The following is an 18,926-nucleotide window of genomic DNA, read 5'->3' as shown; positions in this document are numbered from 1 at the left end:
AGCGGCCCACTGGGCTCCCCCCGGTGCCCACCCCCAAAACGTCCAGGGCTCTTTTCCTCTGCAGTGGGCCTCCCAGCTGAGCAGGCTCTGAGCAGAGCAGAGGGCAGGCTCTGAGTCCGGGGCTGGCTCCCTGCCCTCTCCCCCACAGTGTCGTTCTGTCTGAGTCTGTCACCCTGCCCAGGGTTGTACAGGAGGGGTCCCAGGGCCTGACACTCAGACAGTGTCCCCCCGTTGCTCCCGGCAGACATCCTGCAGGAAATCCTGCTGAAGGAACAGGAGCTGCTCCAACCGGGCATCCTGGGGGACGACGAGGATGAGGACGGGGAGGACGAGGACGAGTACGAGGAGGAGGAGGAGGAGGATTTGGACAGCGACAGGCACTGTGCCGAGAGGGACTCTCTACTCTCCACCAGTTCCACGGCTTCCCGCGACTCCACTCTGTCCCTTGCCTTGTCCCAGGCCTCAGGACCCACCCTCCACGGCCAGCTGCTGACCTCCTTCGTGTCGGGCCTGTCTGATGGCATGGACAGTGGCTACGTGGAGGACAGTGAGGAGAGCTCCTTCGAGAGGCCCAAGAGGCCTGGCACCCAGGAACGCCGGGGCCATCGCAGGTCCGGGCAGAAGTTCAACAGGATCTATAAACTCTTCAAGAGCACCAGCCAGCTCATGCTGCGAAGGGACTCCCGGGCCCTGGAGGGCGGCCCAGAGGGCGCCCTGCCCCTGCGGCGGGCCGGCAGCCTCTGCAGCCCTGTCAGCCCCCTGGATGGCCCGCGGCCTGCCTCCCGAGCCCAGCGCTCACGCTCCCTGCCCCAGGCAAAACTCAGCCCCCCGCTGCCCGGCTGGCTCCTGGCCCCCGCCTCCCGCCACCAGCGCCGCCGCCCCTTCCTGAGCGGGGATGAGGACCCCAAGGCCTCCACACTGCGAGTCGTGGTCTTCGGCTCCGATCGGATCTCGGGGAAGGTGGCCCGGGCGTACAGCAAACTGCGGTGAGAGCTGGAGCTGGGCCTCCATCTGCCCTGGGCTGAAGCCCAGATGCTGGCAGCATCTGGGCTCGAGGACTGGGGTCCCCCAGGGGCCCAGGGGCTCCCTTCTCATCATCTTCTTCTCCGCAGGCGGCTGGAGAGCAACCATCCGCTCCTCACGCGGTTCTTCAAGCTCCAGTTCTTCTACGTGCCCGTGAAGCGGACTGGTGGCTGTACCAGCCCAGCTTCTCCATGCCAGACGTCCCCACTCCCCGCAGACTCCCCAAGGCACCCCAGCCCTGCGGTAGGTCCCCAGCCCTGGGCCAAGCAGGGTAGCAAAGCAAGGAGACATGAGCAGGTCCCAGATCCCTGGAGGGGGTCTGGTCGGAAGTCAGGAGCAGCAGCTACCCCTGTTTATGAGGCACGTCCTCCTGGGTGGGCCTGGCTCCTGGGTATGCTCCCTGCCCTGCATGTGGTGATGGAGCTGGGGAGCGGGGGACATGAACTGAGGGTCGTTAGACCTCTCTAAGGGCAAGGGAGAAGCTCGGGATGGGACAGCGGGTGCCGTGCAGGGCCCGCAGCGAGGGTGGCAGGGCCAGGGTGCCGGGTATGACTGTCGCCCCCTCTCCAGGAGCTGGGCGCGGCCCCCTGGGGGGAGAGCACCAACGACATTTCCCACTACCTCGGCATGCTCGACCCCTGGTATGAGCGCAACGTGCTGGGCCTCATGCACCTGCCCCCCGAAGTCCTGTGCCAGGTGAGCCGCCCCTTTCCGGGGTGCAGGGGCTGGGGGGCGCCTGGCTGCAGTCACCCAGTCTTGCTTTGAAGGCCCTAGTTTAGGGGGTCCAGCTGGAGGCCCCTCTGGAGGGCCAGGGCTCACTCGTGATGGAGCAGGGAGGCTGGGTGGAAGCAGGGCTGAGCTGAACCTGGGGCTCCAAGGCCCAGGGAGGGGTCTCTATGCTGGGAGGGAAGGAGGGGCCCTGGAAGGACCCAGGCGTCTTAGGCCTCAGCCCCACTCCTCGACCCGCAGCTTGGAGGCTGGAGAGGAGGGACAGAGGCGGCCATGGGCCCCTCCCCAGCCCTTCTGTTTCCATCTCACCGCCCCCTCCCTGGACCTGCCTGCCTCTGGATGTGTCTCCTTTGTGTGTCGTCCTCTCATCCTCCCCCTTCTCTCTCCATTGCGGGGCTCCCCCCACCCCCAGCAGTCTCTGAAGGCGGAGTCCCGGCCCCTGGAGGGCTCCCCTGCCCAGCTGCCCATCCTGGCCGACATGCTGCTCTATTACTGCCGCTTCGCTGCCCGCCCGGTGCTGCTACAGGTCTATCAGACCGAGGTAAGGCCTGTCCTGCCGCTCCAGACTGGCTGAAGGGTCCCCCCCCGCCCATCGCCCTGTGCGGGGGGTGCCTGGGAGCCACTCTGGGAGGTCCATGCTGATGCCCACCCTCCTGCCCACTCCAGCTGACCTTCATCACCGGGGAGAAGACGACAGAGATCTTCATCCACTCCCTGGAGCTGGGTCACTCTGCTGCCACGCGTGCCATCAAGGCTTCAGGTGGGTCCTACCTGAGTTCCTGTGGAGGTGGGCCAGGATCCAGGGGGCCTCTGGGGAGGAGGGGTTATGGGGTAGTGAAGCAGGAGGGACAAGAAAGGGGCGGGGAGCCAGGGCCCCGGGTCTGTGAGGGCCTGGAAGGGAGAGGAGCAGAGGGTCTGTCTGTGTGCACAGGTCCTGGCAGCAAGCGGCTGGGCATCGACGGTGACCGGGAGGCCGTCCCGCTAACACTACAGATTATCTACAGCAAGGTGAGCCTGCTGCTGGCCTGCCCCTCCGGGTCTGCTCCCCATGCCGCCTCCCCAGAGCCAGCCTGCTGTGTACTGGGCCCAGTCTGTAAGCTGGAAGGCCGCGGCTGGCTGCCAGGGCTCTCCAGGATGCTGAGAGAGCGGGGAAGCAGAGGCAGTGGACCTTGCCCTCTCCCTCCGCCTCCAAAGCTGCCCTCCCTCCGGGGGTCCCCCTCCTCAGGGTGCTCGGGGACCCGGATTCCGGGCTGGGGGTGAGGATGGAGCAGAGTTCCACCCGGTTACCTGGCTGGCCCTGGACCAAACCGGTGACCTGGCAGCTCCTCCTGGGGTCCGCAAGGTCTTTATAGGGGTCGGGGGGCTCTTGGTGAAGAAGCTGGCTGACGAGTGAAGGAGAGAGAGCTGCCTGGGTGTGCTGGTGGCGGGTGGCACCCTGTGGCTGGTGGGTCTGGAGCTGAAGGCACCAGGCACCGGGGGCCTGGGGCTCAGACAGTGTGGCTCTGCTCCCTTCCCAGGGGGCCATCAGTGGACGCAGTCGCTGGAGCACCATGGAGAAGGTCTGCACCTCCGTCAACCTCAGCAAGGCCTGCCGGCAGCAGGAGGAGTTAGGTGAGGGGGTGGGGGTGGGGGTGCGGGTAGGAGGAGCGGGAGGTGGGGTGGGGCAGGGGTAGGGTAGGGATGAGGACAGGGAGGTAAGACAGGGAAGTGGAGGTGGGGGACCGGGCGGTGGGGTAGGGGACAGGGAGGTGGAGGTGGGGGACAGGGAGGTGGAGGTGGGGGACAGGGAGGTGGAGGTGGGGCAGGGGTGAGGGAGTGGGTAGGGACACGGGTGGTCCTGAGCCGCCCTGCCCTTCAGACTCGAGCACAGAGGCCCTGACGCTAAACCTGACAGAAGTGGTGAAAAGGCAGAACCCTAAATCTAAGAAGGGCTTCAACCAGGTAAGGGCGCCCCCTCCTCTCTGCCGCCCCCTCAGGAGACTTACTGGGCACGTGTGTGTGCGTGTGTGTGTCTGTGCGTGTGGGGGTGGCGTGTCCAAGGGCTGTGCTGGGTCTTGGGGGTGACAGGAGAGGCTGGTGAGGGGTATGCACACGTGTGGGGGCTCTGGGAGGAGGAGGCACCCTTGCACCTGCAGAAAGGCCCCATGGTAGCTGCCAGGGGACCCCGAGTGGCTCCGTGTCAGAATGGACTCATGGTGCAGGCAGTGGGGTTTTCCTTCCAGAACAATTGCTCCTTCTAGACTCAGGAAAGGACAGAGGCTGGGAGAGAGTCAGGGCCTGATGGAGGCCGTGGGCCCATCCCCTGTGTGCCCCCACCCCTTGGACCCAGGTGGGTGGTTCCAAGGGAAGAAGTTGCCGAGGGCTGGCAGCTCCAAAGGAGAGGAGAGGTGGGCAGGGCTCCGGGTGACCCGGGCCCTCTTTCCAGATTACCACGTCGCAGGTCAAAGTGGACAAGGTGCAGATCATCGGCTCTAACAGCTGCCCCTTTGCCGTGTGCCTGGACCAGGACGAGCGGAAGATCCTGCAGAGTGTGGTTAGGTAGGAAAGTGGGGGCTCCCAGCCCTACTTCAGCACCCCTACCCCGACCTTGAGGCCTGGAAGGAGCTGGAAGGGTGGGAGCCTGCCCTGACACCCACCCTGCCCCACAGGTGCGAGGTCTCACCCTGCTACAAGCCCGAGAAGAGCAACCTCTGCCCCCGGCCCCAGAGGCCCTCCTACCCACCGGCACAGGGGCAGACCACGCCCGACCTCTGCTCCCTGCTCTGTCTGCCCATCATGACCTTCAGCGGAGCTCTGCCCTAGCTGTGCAGCACCAGCCTGGACAGGAAGCCCGGGGCAGCCTTCTTTGGGCCGCCTTTTCCTGGGAGGGCCTGTCTCCTGGTGGACAGCTGAATGGCCCTTTGCTGGGTCAGGGTCCCCACTGTGGGCTCTGCAGCAGACAGGGGGTTAATGGTGCCTCAGGGCTCTGTTTGGGAAAAAAAAAAACAACCAGGCATTAGGGAGGAGGGACCTGGCCTCACAGCCCCTCAGATTCCTCAGGTAGAGAGGAGAGGGATGGGTGAGCTGACCTGTGGAGGCCCTGCCCTCTAGATGGTCTAGGATCCTCTCTAGAAGGAAGATCCGAGGCTCTGGTGCTCTTGGGGGTGGAGGGGTTAGGGTTCCCCTCTCGACCCTTGGCCAGGCCCTCCCCTTACTTTGTCAGAGACTTGCGGGGTGGGGGGGCATTTGAGTCTGGAGTTCAGTCCCCCTACCTGGGGTTCAGGTAGTAGAAACGTGGGTGTTATTTTTCTGACCCCAGTGCCGCCCCCTACCCCCTTCTCCATCTATCTTTCTCTCTCAAACGCACACTTTCTCTCTCTCAAATTCCCTGGGTCTTCTAAAAAACAGCGTCAACACCTGTCTACTGTCAGGACTCAGAGCAGACTCTTTCTGGAGCCCCTTCCTGGATCGAGATTCTTGGAGGAGACAGGACAAGCCTAGATTCAGTGGCAGCTCAGTGACCTGCTGGCTAAATGGCCAGAAGGAAGTGAATTAGCGTCTTCAAGTCTCTAACGGGGGTGATGAGCCCTCCTTAAAGGGTTGAGACAAGACTGCAGAGCTCCTGGCCCAGCACCCCTCTCAGGTGCTCAGGAAAGGTCAGCGGCCTCACCCCCTGAGCGCTGAGGCTCCGGTCTGGTGGCGGAGAGGGGGGAAGGCTCTTCATTGCCTCTTTTCCAATTTTCTGCTGAGGCAGGACCCAAATGAGAGGGGAAGGGACGCTCAGCCCTGCCCTCTGAAGGAGGAATTGCCTTGGTCTGGGTAAGGAGAGGGTCCACAGCTGCCCCAGCCTTCACCTCTGCCTCTCCCAGGCTGGCCTGCCTGACCCCGCCTCCCAACTCAGTCCATCACATGTGGAATCTTCCAGCCCCAAAGTTCACAGGCACCATTGCGCCTGGGCAAGTTCCCAGAGGAGCAGAGGGTAGAGAGCTGACCTCAAGGAGCTTAGAGCCTGACTGGGGGCAAATGGCTGATAGAACACGAGAGCCAAAAATTTGTAACCGCCAGATGGCACTGGTGTGAGAATCTGGACACTGATGTGTGGGCTGGGGTGGTCAGGTGGAAGGCTGGGCTGGGGCTCGGGGTTGGGACTGGGAGAGGTGGGGAAGTAACCACGGATGCAGACAGTTAAATCCGCACAGAACCCCTCCCGCTCCTGATTCATATGTGCCAACGGCTCTGGGCTCATAGGAGCCCGTGAAGCCCCAGCCCAGCATACTCAGGACCTGAGAGGAGTGGACAGAGCGGCTCCATCTCCTCCTGCCCCGTATTACCATCCCTCCCCTGTCCAGGCCATCTGTCCTTGCTCCAGGCCCCTGACAGTGGTTGGCAATACATCTTCAATATTTTTTGTCATGTGAGTCGGTTGTCTGATGACATGATTGACAGATGTTCAAGAATAAATGAGTGGAATTTAATATTATTGTCAAATAAAATTTGGTTTCTCTTGGATTTGATAATCTACAGTTATTTTCCTGCTAGTTTTAGTTCATGTAAGTCATTTCAGGTAGAATGGAAATAAGATTCTTAGGGGATTGTTTTGTTTATCTTTTTGTAATTTTCATCTCTGTAGAAAATACATTTTATGCCCAAGTCTTCCTTCCATATAACCCTCACTGTGGTGCTGAGCAGAAGGGAAGTGAGCTGTGTGCTGGACCTCACGGATTCATTTGGCAATTCGACAAAATGGAGAAATTTCTCAAAATTATGGTTTGCCAATCTGACAAAGGAAATGGATATCCCAAATGGGGTAATATAATTTTTATAATGGAAAACATTACTTAGACTGGCAACCAATTATCGTTTTACTGTCTCCCTAGTTGCAAATTTTCCAGAATACCATATAGTTGGGACCCTACGGTATCACCGACTCACGGGGCATGAGTTTGCGCAAACTCCAGGAGATACTGAAGGACAGGGAAGCCTGGCATGCTGCAGTCCTAGGGTCGAAAAGTCAGACACAACTTAGCAACTGAACAACCTGTAGTACATAGCTTTTTCATATTGGTTCCTTTCACTTAGCAATATGCACTGAGGATTCCTCCATGTCTTCATGGCTCATTTGTTTTTGTTGCTGAATGGTATTTCAATTTATTGCGGTACCAGGGTTTATTTATACATCCATCTAATAAAGAACATCTTGGTTGATGCCCATTTGGGGCATTTATGAATAAAGCTGCCATAAACATACGGTGCTGGTTTTTGTTCAGACATACACATGTTTTCCACTCCTTTGGATAAATACCAAGGAACATAGTTGCTTGATCATATGGTACAAATACGGTATAGTTAGGCTTATCTGTTTTCTCATTCTCACCAGCAATGCATGAGAGTTCCTATACCCGCACACCCTTATTAGCATTTGGTTGTTGGTGCTTTGAGTTTTATCCATTCTAATGGGTGTGTAGTGATATCTCCTTGGTTGTTTTCTTTTGCAGTTCCATAAAGACTGATGTTGAGCATCTTTTCATGTGTTTATTTGCCATATGTCTATTTTCTTTGTTTTTAATGTTTAAAATAGACTTTATTTTTAGAGCAGTTTTAAGATCAAAGCAAAATTAAGCAGAGGATATGGAAAGTTCCCACGTACCCCATCTCCTTCCACTATCAACAAGTACATTTGTTACAACTGATGAACCTACATGGATCCATTATTATTGCTCGAAGTCTGTTGTTTACATTAGGGCTCATTGTTGGCGTTGTATAATACATTCTATGGATTTGGAAAACTATATCCACCATTATAATATCACACAAAGTAGTCTCACTGCCCTGAAAACCTCTGTGTTCCCCTGTTCACCCATTCTTCCCCTACCCCCTGCCAACCACCGATCTTTTTACCATCTCCGTCGTTTTTCCTTTTCCAGAATGTTATGTAGTTGGAATTGTGTAGTATGTGGCTTTTTTTACATTAGCTTTGTCTCTTTTCTTTGCTGAGGTATCTGTTCAGATCTTTTGCCCTTGTTTTAACTGGGTTGTTTGTTTTCTTATTGTTGAATGCTAAAAAGAGTTTTTGGAGCACAAATTTTGGATACCAGTCCTTTATCAGATATGTGTTTTGCAAATATTTTCTTCCAAACTGTGGCTCATGTTTTCATTCCCTTAACACTGCCTTTTGCAGAGCAGATGATCTTAATTTTAATGAAGTCCAATTTATCCATTTGTTCTGCTCTGGCGGCTTGGAACTTCCTTTGGGGCCCAGAGCACAGTGGTGTCAGACCTCTTCCTGTGGTCCCAGACCTCTTCCTGTGGTCCCTGACATCCAAGTCATGCCTCTTCCAGAGGGATGGCTCTCCCACAACCCCTGGGGCAGGGAACGCTTAGCACCCCCCAGTCTGCTCAAAGGAAAGGCATCAGAGAGATTTCCAGATCCTACAGCTTCTCCCACACAGGAGATGCACGTGGACATGGACTGCTCGGCACCTGCCCTGGGACTTCAGACTTCCCTTCCCCCAACTGCCACACCCATCACACCCTCTAGCACTGGGATGGCAGCCGCTGCCCTGGGAGTGGGGCTCCTGGGTTTTCTTGGAGAAGAAACTACTCTTTTTGTCCAGTCTCTAAGTCCTTGTATTTGTTCCCCCCAGCCCTACCAGTACAATCAGGATAAAGGAAGCCAGCCCTCCTGGGAAAGAGTTCTCTCCCTGGGGCAAAGACAGGCAGGTAGCAAGTCGTCCCCATCTGCAGCAGGCACACCTGTGTCCTGGTCAGATCCCAGCCCCAGGATCTCAGTCTGCTTGGGCTCCTATAACAAAATACCATAGAGCGAGTGATTTAAACAACAGACATTTACTTCTCAAGAGATGTGTTCTATCCCTGGGTCAGCAAGATTCCCTGGAGAAGGGGATAGCAACCCATTCCAGTATTCTTGCTGGACAGTTCCATGGACAGAGGAGCCTGGTGGACTGTAGTCCATGGGGTCTCCAAGAGTCGGACACGACTGAGCACACACCTTTCTTTTGTGCTGTGCTGTGCTGTGCTAAGTCACTTAAGTCTTGTCTGACTCTTTGCAACCCCCTGGACTGTAGCCCACCAGGCTCCTCTGTCCATGGGATCCTCCAGGCAAGAATACTGGCATGGATTGCCATGCCCTCCTCCAGGGGATCTTCCGAACCCAGGGATCGAACCTGCGTCTCATGTCTGCTGCATTAGCAGATGGATTCTTTACCACTAGCACCACCTGGGAAACCCTACCTTTCTTTTACTTCTCATAATTCTGAGGGCTGGGAGGTCCAGGGTCAGGGTGCTGACAGATCTAGTGTCCGGTGAGAGCTCTCTTCCTGGGTTGCAGGTAGCTGTCTCTCATTGCATCTTCACAAGGTAGAGGAAGCGCTGGTGTCTCTTCTTCTTAGGACACTAACCCCATCATGGCAGCTCCACCCTCATGACCTCATCAAAACCTACTCGCCTCCCAAAGGTCCCATCTCCTAACACCATTGCATTGGGGTTCAACATATGAGTTTGGGGACGACACAAGACATTCAGTCCACACTACTTGGCCATTCTGAACGTGTGGTCCCTGGAGGGTCAGCTGTGGTTACAGCAGCCACACGTGTGTGCCTCTTTCTGCACAGGGTGAGGGGGAAGAAACAGGGCCCATTCGGGGAATCTCAGACATTTAGAGCTGGAAGGTGGAGCCTTGGAGTCACTGCAGCCTGACCAGGGCATCTCCCCTGAACATCAAGGTAGTAAAAACTGAGATATTAGCAAATGCTATGCATGGGCCCAGCATGGTCCATGCACTTTATGTGTTTACATAAATACCCGCCCTCCAACTTCACCACTGTTAACACCCAGGATGCCTGGACTCCTTAATCAGTAGAGCTTGATGAGAGGCCAGATGAGGAATTTAGGTAGGTCTTTATTGGGACTCTGCTGCAGCACAAGGAATTGAAAACAAGCAGTGAGTGTCCTGGCTCGCTCCCTGAGGTGGGGTGAGCTGGCCCCTCAAATAGGGTGAGGGTGGGTTGGGCCGGAGGGGCAGCATAGGTGGTCTGCCCACCCCTGGGTGGTGCTGTGTGCAGCAGTCTTGGTCATGCACTGGACCTGCTTTTGCTCCTGGAAGCTCAGAAGTGGCAGTTGGGTTTTGACCTTTTTGTATCTTGTTTATAACTGGCCGCAACTGCTGCAGTTAATATGCCTGCAGTTAATTCTAGTCCCTTATAGTTTTTCTGTATTCTGTTGCTCCAAGATAGTTGTCCAGGTACAAGCACTGCAGCAAAGGGTCCCAGGTCCCAGCCTGTCTCACCATGAGGTAGGTACTATTGTGTCCCATTTTACAGATGAGGAAACTGAGGCAGAGAAACTAAGGAACTTGTCCAAGGTCACAGAGACTGTGAAAAGGGGAAGCCAGGGCTCAGCGCCACCCCAGAGCCCCTGCCCTTACTGCTACTCCCTCAACCCACTCAGGTGAGCTGTAGGGAAACTAAGGCCCAGAAAAGTAAAGTTCCCACGAATCTGAGAGGGATGGCTTCATCATAAGGGAATTCCAGAGGAGCCCAGCCACCCTCTTCTCTCCCTGGGGACCGGCTGGGAGTGGGGTGCGGTGGAGAAGTGGAAGTGGGGGTGGAGGTGGCAGGAAATGGTTGGCAAGGCTCCAGGCAAGTCCAGGGCGGCCACTCCTGGGGTGGGAGCGGGGGGAGGCGGCAGAATCAGGAAGGAAGCCCTTGGTGAATGAATGTCGCTCCATCCCCCAAAGCTGGTACTGGCCCAAGGGGATCCCCTGGGACCTCTGGAGAGAGGAAGTCGGGGACAGCAAAGCAGCCTTACCCCTCACCCCCACCGCCCACCCCAAGGAAGGGGCCTCTCATCTGAGGGGCCAGAGGCCCTCTCTGAGCAAAACTGTAACTGCAGAGCTCTAAGGCCAGAACCAGGACTGTCCGGGGAAGAAGCCGGAGAGGGCTGGCGAGGGCTGTGCAAACACACTCTCCAATCGCTGGGTCACAGATGAAAACTGAGACCCAGAGAGGAGGGGTCGACAAGCAGAAACAGCTAGGACCAGAGCGTGGGTGCCAGGATGCGCTGTGTACATGCGTGTGCCTGCCCGTGCATGCATGTGTGCATGTACACGGGCCAGGCACCTCACACAGGTAACAGAGAACCCGACTCAGCTTTCTCCCTGGTGTCCTCGTCCATTCTCTGCCTTCTCAGTGTGAATTTTACACAAACAAGCTCCTCCTCCGCACCCAGGGAAGCTTGCAGGCCTGTCCTGGGGGACCTGCCTAATAGGAAGATAAAGGGGGTTGGGGGTGCCACGAAGGACAGGCGACCTGAGAACAGGCAGAGTAAGGGGATCCCAGGCCCTGCCCTCCAGGGAAGCCCCAAGTTCTCTCTGCCCTTGACCCAATCTCAGAGGAACCTGAGGGTCCCCAGGAGTTTGGAAGGGGAACAGGTGTGAAGGGAGGCCTGGGCAAAATTTTCCTCACCAACTTGAAAGAAGGCTTGTACAAGAGAGAATGGACTGGGTTTCTATGTTTCCCGTCTCTCTCTCTCCTTTTTTAATAGCCAAACGTAGATTTTTATTATTATTTATTTATTTTTGGCTGTGCTGGGTCTTTGTCGCTGCGCCGGCTTTTCCCTGGTTGCAGAGAACAGGAATTAATCTCTAGTTGCGGTGCGCAGGCTGCACATTGCGGTGATGCCTCTTGCTGCAGAGCATGGGCTCTGGGGCTCATGGCCTCAGTAGTTGTGGTTCCCAGGCTCCAGAGCACAGGCTCAATAGCTGCTCCAAGGCATGTGGGATCCTCCCAGACCAGGGACCAAACCCGGGCCTCCTGCATTGGCGTGTGTGCTTGCTGTTGCTTCAGTCAGGTCCGGCTCTGCAACCCCATGGATTGTAACCTGCCAGGCCCCTCTGTCCATGGGATTCTCCAGGCAAGAATACTGGAATGGGTTGCCATACCCTCCTCCAGGGGATCTTCCCCACCCAGGGATGGAACCTGCATCTCCTCTTATGTGTCTTCTGCATTGGCAGGCAGATTCTTTACCAGGAGCCACCAGGGAAGCCCTGGGTCTTTCCAGTCTTGATCCATTTAAATGTGTTACTAGTCCAGAAAATATGGACATTTAAGAAAAGAATGTGGTTGGTCCTTAGATACTAATAATAATTTCTAAGAAACAAAGCAAGTCGAAAAACAATTTGTATAAATTACTCCAAGCTATGGAAAACGGTGATCACTGAATGGAGAGGGAAAAGAAGCTGGGAAGGAGGAAGAGAAGGCTCACTTTTTAATTCTATAATGTATATGTGTATATACAATATATAGTTTATATATTAAATATAAATAATACATTTATATTATATATTTAATATAAATTTGTATATATTTAATTTAATATATATAATATAAATATATATGTATACTGCAGTATAATGTTTGTTTTTACAATGAAAACATATTTGTGAATTGTTTGAGCAATTTTTAAACACTAAAATTTTTTAAAAAGTTAATGGTGTTTAAAATAAAAATTCCGGGATTTCTCCTGAAGTCCAGTGTTTAAGACTCTGTACTTCCAATGCCAGAGGTGCGGGCTTAATCTCTGATCTCTCAAACTAAGATCCCACATGATGCCTGGCCAAAAATAAATAAAATAAAATTCCTTCTCCTCCCATATAAGAATGCCTGAAAGGGTAAGTGACTAGATTAAAAAAAAAAAAAAAGATAAAAGCATATCTGCTTGCTTCAGTTGTCACCCCATTAGCCCTAAGTCTGGGTTCTCACACACCCCACAGAACAACACTGCTGGAAGTGAAGTCTGGAAAATTCCCAATACGTGTACTGTTCCTCCTTTTACACACCCACACCAGACAGTTCAAGTTACTAACAAGTTACTAACAGATGCCTCTGATGCTGCTGGTCCAGGAATCACGCCTGTGAAACCCTGGTTTAGAGCCTGACGTTCTGCTGCCTTTGCTTCCCTGGGCCACCGGTGTGAGTGCCAGAGGGAATTCACTAGAAGCAGAAGTGCCCACCAGGAGAGCAGCCTTGCCAATGCCTCAGTCTCCCTTGAGTAGAGTCGAGAGCAAGGAGCACAGGCCAGGCTTCAGGCTGGCTCAGACTGCGGGTCCTCTCTGTGGGTCCACAGTGAACTCCCTGGACTAGATGTTTCTGGTTCAAGTCCCACCACTTGCCAGTTACGTGAGCCTGTTTTAAAAAAGTTTTGTTTTCCACGATAACATCTCTTTATTTTATTTATTTACTTTGGCCACACTGTGCAGCATGCAGGATCTTAGCTCCCTGTTGCCTGACCAGGGATTGAGCCAGTGTCCCCTGCACTGGGAGCATGAAGTCTTAGCCACTGGACCACCAGGGAAATCCCTGCATGAGCCTTTAAAGTGAAGTTTGCCATAATTGTCCTAACTCATTAAGTGATTGCATATTTCTATAACAGCTATCTTCTGGTTTATTACTTCTCTCAGCTTTCTAAGAATAGGTCCTACCAACCAGAGAACCATTTGATTTTTGGGTTGTTGTTAATGAGTTCGGGGTATAAAAACTGGGGGATAAGGATTAGAATGGAGTTGAGGTGATCTGAAGGCACTTCAAGAGGACTTTGAGATGTTTGTGAAAAACTCTGGGGGGAAGGAGTCAGGAGTTAGTGAGTTGGGATCACCTGGGGAGAAAAGAGAACCAAAAGAACTCTACTGGCTCCATAGCACGGCCTGGAAGAAGGCATCTCGACAAAAGAAATAGCCACTGAAGATTTTTTTTTTAAGTTTAGATGTTTTTTTTGCCTGTTTGTTTTTAATTTGGCTGTGCCAGGTCTTAGTTGTGGCATATGGGAGCTAGTTCCCTGACCAGGGATCAAACCTGGGCCCCCTGCACTGGGAGCATGGAGTCTCAGCCACTGGACCACCAGGGAAGTCTCTCATGGAAGATTTTTAGATAGCTTGTTAAGAGATGATTAATATCGACTTTTTTTTCCATCCTCCCAATGTAATCTTCAGGAAAATCTACATTGCCTTTTAGGATTTTCTGTGAGTGAATTCCTTAGAAAACTCAATGAGATGATGGATTCTGCATTGGTTACTGAATGATCCCAGAAACAGTTCCCACAGAAGGTGGGGCTGGAGGAACACACAGATGGCCCTGAGTTTCCTGTCTCCAGAGCAAATGTTAACAATTCTTACTGGACTCCCATACCATGGTGTTCCAGAGTGTCCTCATCCCAGCACTCATCTATCTGCCGCCACAGTTACAAGAGGATTTTAATTTGTTTAAAAATTAAAAGTTTCATTTGCTTTGTAATAGACAGGAAAATAGGTCAGTAGGGGCTTGGAAAGAGGAATAAGGATGGAACAGAAGTGGTGGATTCTCTGCTGGAAAGCTAAGTAACTTGGCAGCCCCAAGTGAGTTAGTGAGCAGACTTCCACACACCCAGGAATGTAGAGGGATACAGGAGCCTGGGCGAAGCCATCATGGCTGTGGCTGGAGGAGCCACGACAGTGAGCCTCGGCTTCTGTATCTTGGGCACCCACCATCCAGAGCATCTTTGCTGCCCTTAGCTCACCGATGATCCGGAAGCCAGAGTGGTAAGTAAGTGCAGGGAACCCTAGCTCTCTGGATTCTGATGCTGATGGATCATGTGGTCTGTGCATGGGTTAGAAAAGAATTTCCAGACATGAGGCAGAAGGAGAGGAGAATAGAGTTTATTAGAACGGGAGATGCGGTCAAAACAGCGGGATGGCTCCTTTCGCAGGCCAGTAGCCAATTTTATAGCCACAAAAGAAAGAAAATTCCTACTGAAAGGATGGTGTTAGGTGAGGATGCTATGTGCGTGCCTGAGTGCCAACTCTTTGTGACTCCATGGACTGTAGCCCGCCAGGCTCCTCTGTCCATGGGATTGTCCAGGCAAGAATACTGGAGTGGGTTGCCATTTCCTCCTGCAGGGGATCTTCCTAAGCCAGGCACAGAACTCGCATCTCCACGTCTTGTCTCCTGCATTGCAGGTGGATTCTTTACCACTAAGCCACCAGATTGGTCAGGATTATAGGGTAGATATTTTACCTGTGAAGTCAGGGAATTGGCTGGTTTAGATCAGGAGGCTTGTGGCAACAGTTGCTATAAGGCTTGGTTAATTGTAGAGATTTTTGTCCTGTGACCTTGGTAAAAGGCTCCACAGTCTTGCTGGGGGCTGTTCCTGGGAGACTGGTGCAGACAGGGAAGTTGGCAACAGACGGCCTGAAAAGCCCAGGTTAAACAAACCCTAGAGCGACAGGGAGCCACTAGGATCAACCAGAGAGGCAGCGCCACCTACCTTGCTGATGGTACGTATGGTGAGCTGGGGGCACCTAGGGGTCTCAGTCCTTCATCCTTGCACCTCCTTTTCACTCTCTCTTTGTCCCTGGCTGGCCCTCGGCTGCATGCCCTCACAATAAGGTTGCAAGGGACATCCCTCTTGGTCCAGTGGTTAAGAATCCGACTTCCACTGCAGGGGGCACAGGTTCCATCTTTGGTTGCGCAATTAAGATTTCCACATGCCACACGGCGTGGCCAAAATAAATAAATGACAATAAATTCAAAATGAGGGCGCCTCAGCTCATCCTTGCAGGGGGCAGCTCCGGGGCTGTCCACAGTCACCAAGCAGCCCCTTTGGTGGCCACCACGCCCGGGGTAGTTGCAGAGACAGCAGCCCATGATAAGAGGAGTGGAGCAGCCACAGGAGGCTGACATCAGCTTGTGATTTCCGATCAGTTAGGCCAGAGCTGATAATGAGAAGGCGCTGCCCGCGATGGCCACACTGCCAGCTGCTGAGTGCCGAACCTGCGAGGGCTCCGTTCTTGGCCCTTTGTCTTGTCCTGAACTTTTTCACTTCACCCATTTATTCCCTCCTTCATTCCTTGATCCATTTGTTTTATTTACTGAGCTCAACTATCTCTCCACATTCTCTTATCTTGTGATGGAGAGAATAATGAATAAGACTTAGCTGCTTCTTCCTCAGAACTTATTGGGGGAGGGCTGAGGGATAAGGCAGACATGTGAATACTAAGAATACACAGATGCTTGATAAAATTGGGAGTCCACTCACATGAGTGGGACAGAAAAGAGGAGGCTATAAGGGACTTCCTGGTGGTCCAGTGGCTTAGACTTTTTGCTCTCAATGCAGGGAGCCCAGGTTTGATCCCTGGTCAGTAAACTAGATTCTGCAGCCAAATAAATAAAAAATTTTTTAAAAAGAAATAACTATAAAAGGGAAGCTGAGCTATAGAGCAGATGGTTTAAATTTCTGGGTTTTTTTTTTTTTCAAATGGCCTCTTCTCCAAAATGAAAAGATGGAACCAACCCACTCAGCCCTTTCAGAGAAAGGTCAATGACTTCTCCTTTGGTTGCAAAGGAGAAACCCAAGTAACAGAAGCCGAATGCAAACAGTCTTAACGGAAAAGGAAGGGGCCATTTATCGGATCACATAGTTGAACAATTAAGAGAAGATCTAGGCCTCAGGGTTTCAAGCACAGCTGAATCCAGGCATTCATGGGGTCAGCAATCTGCCTCTTTCCAGAGCCATTTAGCCATTAGGCCAAATCTGATGACAGCACAGAGTCTCTGAGTTGTTTTTCAAAGGTCTAGAAATGTGTTGGAGAGGCCCCTAAATATTGCTTGGCTTCCAAATGTGAGAAGAAGAAAGAATACGACAAACTAGTGAGCGCATTGCCTTGGAGGCGATCTGCTCCCCAGCACTGCTCTCTCCTAATCACCACGGTCAGCAGATAATTCTTCCTGCTCTGCCTCCATGTCCTCTCTGCAGGCTTGGGCACCATTGACTGTCATGTCCTTGACACTGCCCTCGCTCCCGCTTCCATCGCACTCCACTTCTCCTCCTGCCTCTCTGACCTGTTTTTCCCGCTTCTGTTCTGAAGGAAGGATGGTTAGGAGTGAGGCAGGAGAAGGATTGGGAAGATAATCCCACTGCCCACATGAAGGCCTGGAGGTGGGAGATGGCCTGGATCTTTAAGGAACTATAGTCATTCAGGACTTCTGGGAGGTGTCAGAGCAAGAGGATAAAGCCCGAGGTTGGGGATCAAGGAAGGACCAGATCAGATCAGATCAGATCAGTCGCTCAGTCGTGTCCGACTCTCTGCGACCCCATGAATCGCAGCACGCCAGGCCTCCCTGTCCATCACCAACTCCCGGAGTTCACTGAGACTCATGTCCATCGAGTCAGTGATGCCATCCAAGGACCAGATCATTCCTTGCAAATCAAGTGAAGGAATTTCGCTGTTCTCTTGAAAGTAATAGGGTGCTATCGGGGGTTGTAACAAAGGTGTAACAGGATCAGATTCATGTTTCACTCTAAGAAAGAGACCTTCAGCTGTGAGGTGGAGGCAGGTAGACAGCAAGGGGTCGTAATAATTTAGGAGAAAGATGATAATGACCTCATGACTGCCATGGGGATGGGAAAAAGGGGGACAATTCATGAGACAGTGATAAGACTTGGTGCCATTGAGGTGTAACAGGTGAGGGAGAAGGAGGTGTAAAAAGTGACATCCAGGTTTCTGGTTCTGAGATGAGCAGCAAGGAAGTGGGTTTCAAGGGTGAAATGATGAACTGGGTTTGTACCAGCTGAGCTGTAGAAGCTTGGGGGCATTTAGCCAGCAATGTCTGGGGTGGGAGGTGCTTGGTGTGTTTGGAGCTCCAGAAAGAATCCTCAGCTCCCTGCATCCAGCTAGCACCAGAGGGGGCCCCCGGGAGGTGCCACCTCCCACCTGATCAGAAAAAAGAATGTCAGTGGAACTTCCCTGGGAGTCCAGTGGTTAAGACTCCACACTTCCGCTGCAGGAGGTGCGGGTTCGATCCATGGTTGGGGAACTAAGATACTGCATGCCTTGTAGCACAGCCAAAAAAAAAAAGGTCCAGTGGCTGTGGCTGACCACAGACACTTCTCTAGAAAGAGACCTCACAGCAGGATGTGCTCTGGGAGGAGCTTCGAGGGCCATGGGGAAGGGGAAGGAAGGGGAGGGGACAGAGCCAGGCCTTTGTGACACTGGGCTTTTCTCTGCAGGGCTAGAGGCTGCAGAGACACCCATCATCCGGGACTGGTGGCCTCCCTGGGCAAGACTGTGGGCCGCTGAAACTGCTGAGTCAAGGTAGGTGCTGGCTGGGGGCAGAGTCTCCAGGGAGGGATCTGGGAGGAGCAGATGGAGGGTCCCGGAGGCGGGATGTTGGAAGGGGAGCCCACGAGGGGCCGAGACATCCCCAGCCCTTATGAACACACGCCCAGCATTTCTGAGACAGGTCACCCAGGTATGGTGGCTACTAGGACTGCTCTGCCAGGTTAAGATTACTCAACCCATTTTCACAAGAAGAAAGGATGCAGGACCTGTGAGAAGACCTCTCCTTTCTTCTCCAGATCCTGTAAATGCCCATAATGAAGGACAAATTATTCCTCCCTGGTGCTGCAGAGCACATTCGTTAGCCTGTTGGATTCCTACAGGCGATTGGAGGAAGGCTGGATATGTGTTAATACTGCCCATTTATAGGTCAGGAGACAGAGGCTTAGAGGGATGGAGCATCTTGCCAAAGATTGTAGAGTGGGGAAGCAAGATGCAGGACTCCGAGAGAAACTTCTGGGCCCCCGTCTGCGTCCCTCCTGGGACATCATCTGTCCCTGTCTGTCCCAGGTCTTGGTTACTCTCTGCACACACACACACACACACACACACACACACACACACGGAGAGGCCCAGCTGGCGTGGGGTTGAGACCTGACTGTGCATGACCAACACAGAAATTAATAGGTGCCAGGGCCCCTGGCAGAGTGAGGTGTGGGCTCAAGTGGAGAGAGCCCCCCAGGGCTGGGGTCAGGGAAGGTTCTGCTCAAAATGTCAACTGGGCCTTGAGGCAGACAGAGGGTTGGTGTGCAGAGATGAGACTGCAGGCATCTCGGTGAGGGGGAGAAACTGCAAACACAGAGGAGGAAGGTAGTGTGATGGCAGGAAAGAACAGCTAGTGGTTCAGTTTGGCTGCTAATGCATGTGTTTGTGGAGGACCAACCAGCAGGGGCCTGTCCTGTTTATTTATCTGTAAATAAGTGGCTTTTGAATATCATCATTTTGAGTCCTCACAGAAACCCTGTGAGTCAGGTGCTATTATTAAGTCTCATTTAAAGATAGAGAAACTGAGGCACAACGGCTCTAAGCA

General features: G+C 53.2%; 1 protein-coding gene across 11 annotated transcripts in view; it reads left to right on the top strand.

Moving 5' to 3' along the window:
• PIK3R5 (phosphoinositide-3-kinase regulatory subunit 5) overlaps positions 1-17,872 on the top strand; it is an 87,568-nt gene extending 69,696 nt beyond the window's left edge. For 8 of the 11 annotated variants that reach the window (XM_061391023.1, XM_061391017.1, XM_061391020.1 and 5 more), the window contains 10 exons: positions 245-986; positions 1,113-1,266; positions 1,594-1,719; positions 2,165-2,293; positions 2,419-2,512; positions 2,684-2,760; positions 3,270-3,363; positions 3,611-3,693; positions 4,178-4,290; positions 4,401-6,240. In XM_061391023.1, coding sequence (XP_061247007.1) covers positions 245-986; positions 1,113-1,266; positions 1,594-1,719; positions 2,165-2,293; positions 2,419-2,512; positions 2,684-2,760; positions 3,270-3,363; positions 3,611-3,693; positions 4,178-4,290; positions 4,401-4,554 — 1,766 coding nt within the window. In that variant the 3' untranslated portion in view covers positions 4,555-6,240. Of the gene's footprint in view, positions 1-244; positions 987-1,112; positions 1,267-1,593; positions 1,720-2,164; positions 2,294-2,418; positions 2,513-2,683; positions 2,761-3,269; positions 3,364-3,610; positions 3,694-4,177; positions 4,291-4,400; positions 6,241-17,787 lie in introns of those variants that run through there. The other 3 variants (XM_061391018.1, XM_061391025.1, XM_061391026.1) reach the window with 2 other exon arrangements.
• The last annotated feature ends 1,054 nt before the right edge of the window (positions 17,873-18,926 follow it).

Source organism: Bos javanicus, chromosome 19, assembly GCF_032452875.1.
Source record: "Bos javanicus breed banteng chromosome 19, ARS-OSU_banteng_1.0, whole genome shotgun sequence".
NCBI classification, from domain to species: domain Eukaryota; kingdom Metazoa; phylum Chordata; class Mammalia; order Artiodactyla; family Bovidae; genus Bos; species Bos javanicus.
This window is presented reverse-complemented; position numbering and strand designations above follow the sequence as displayed.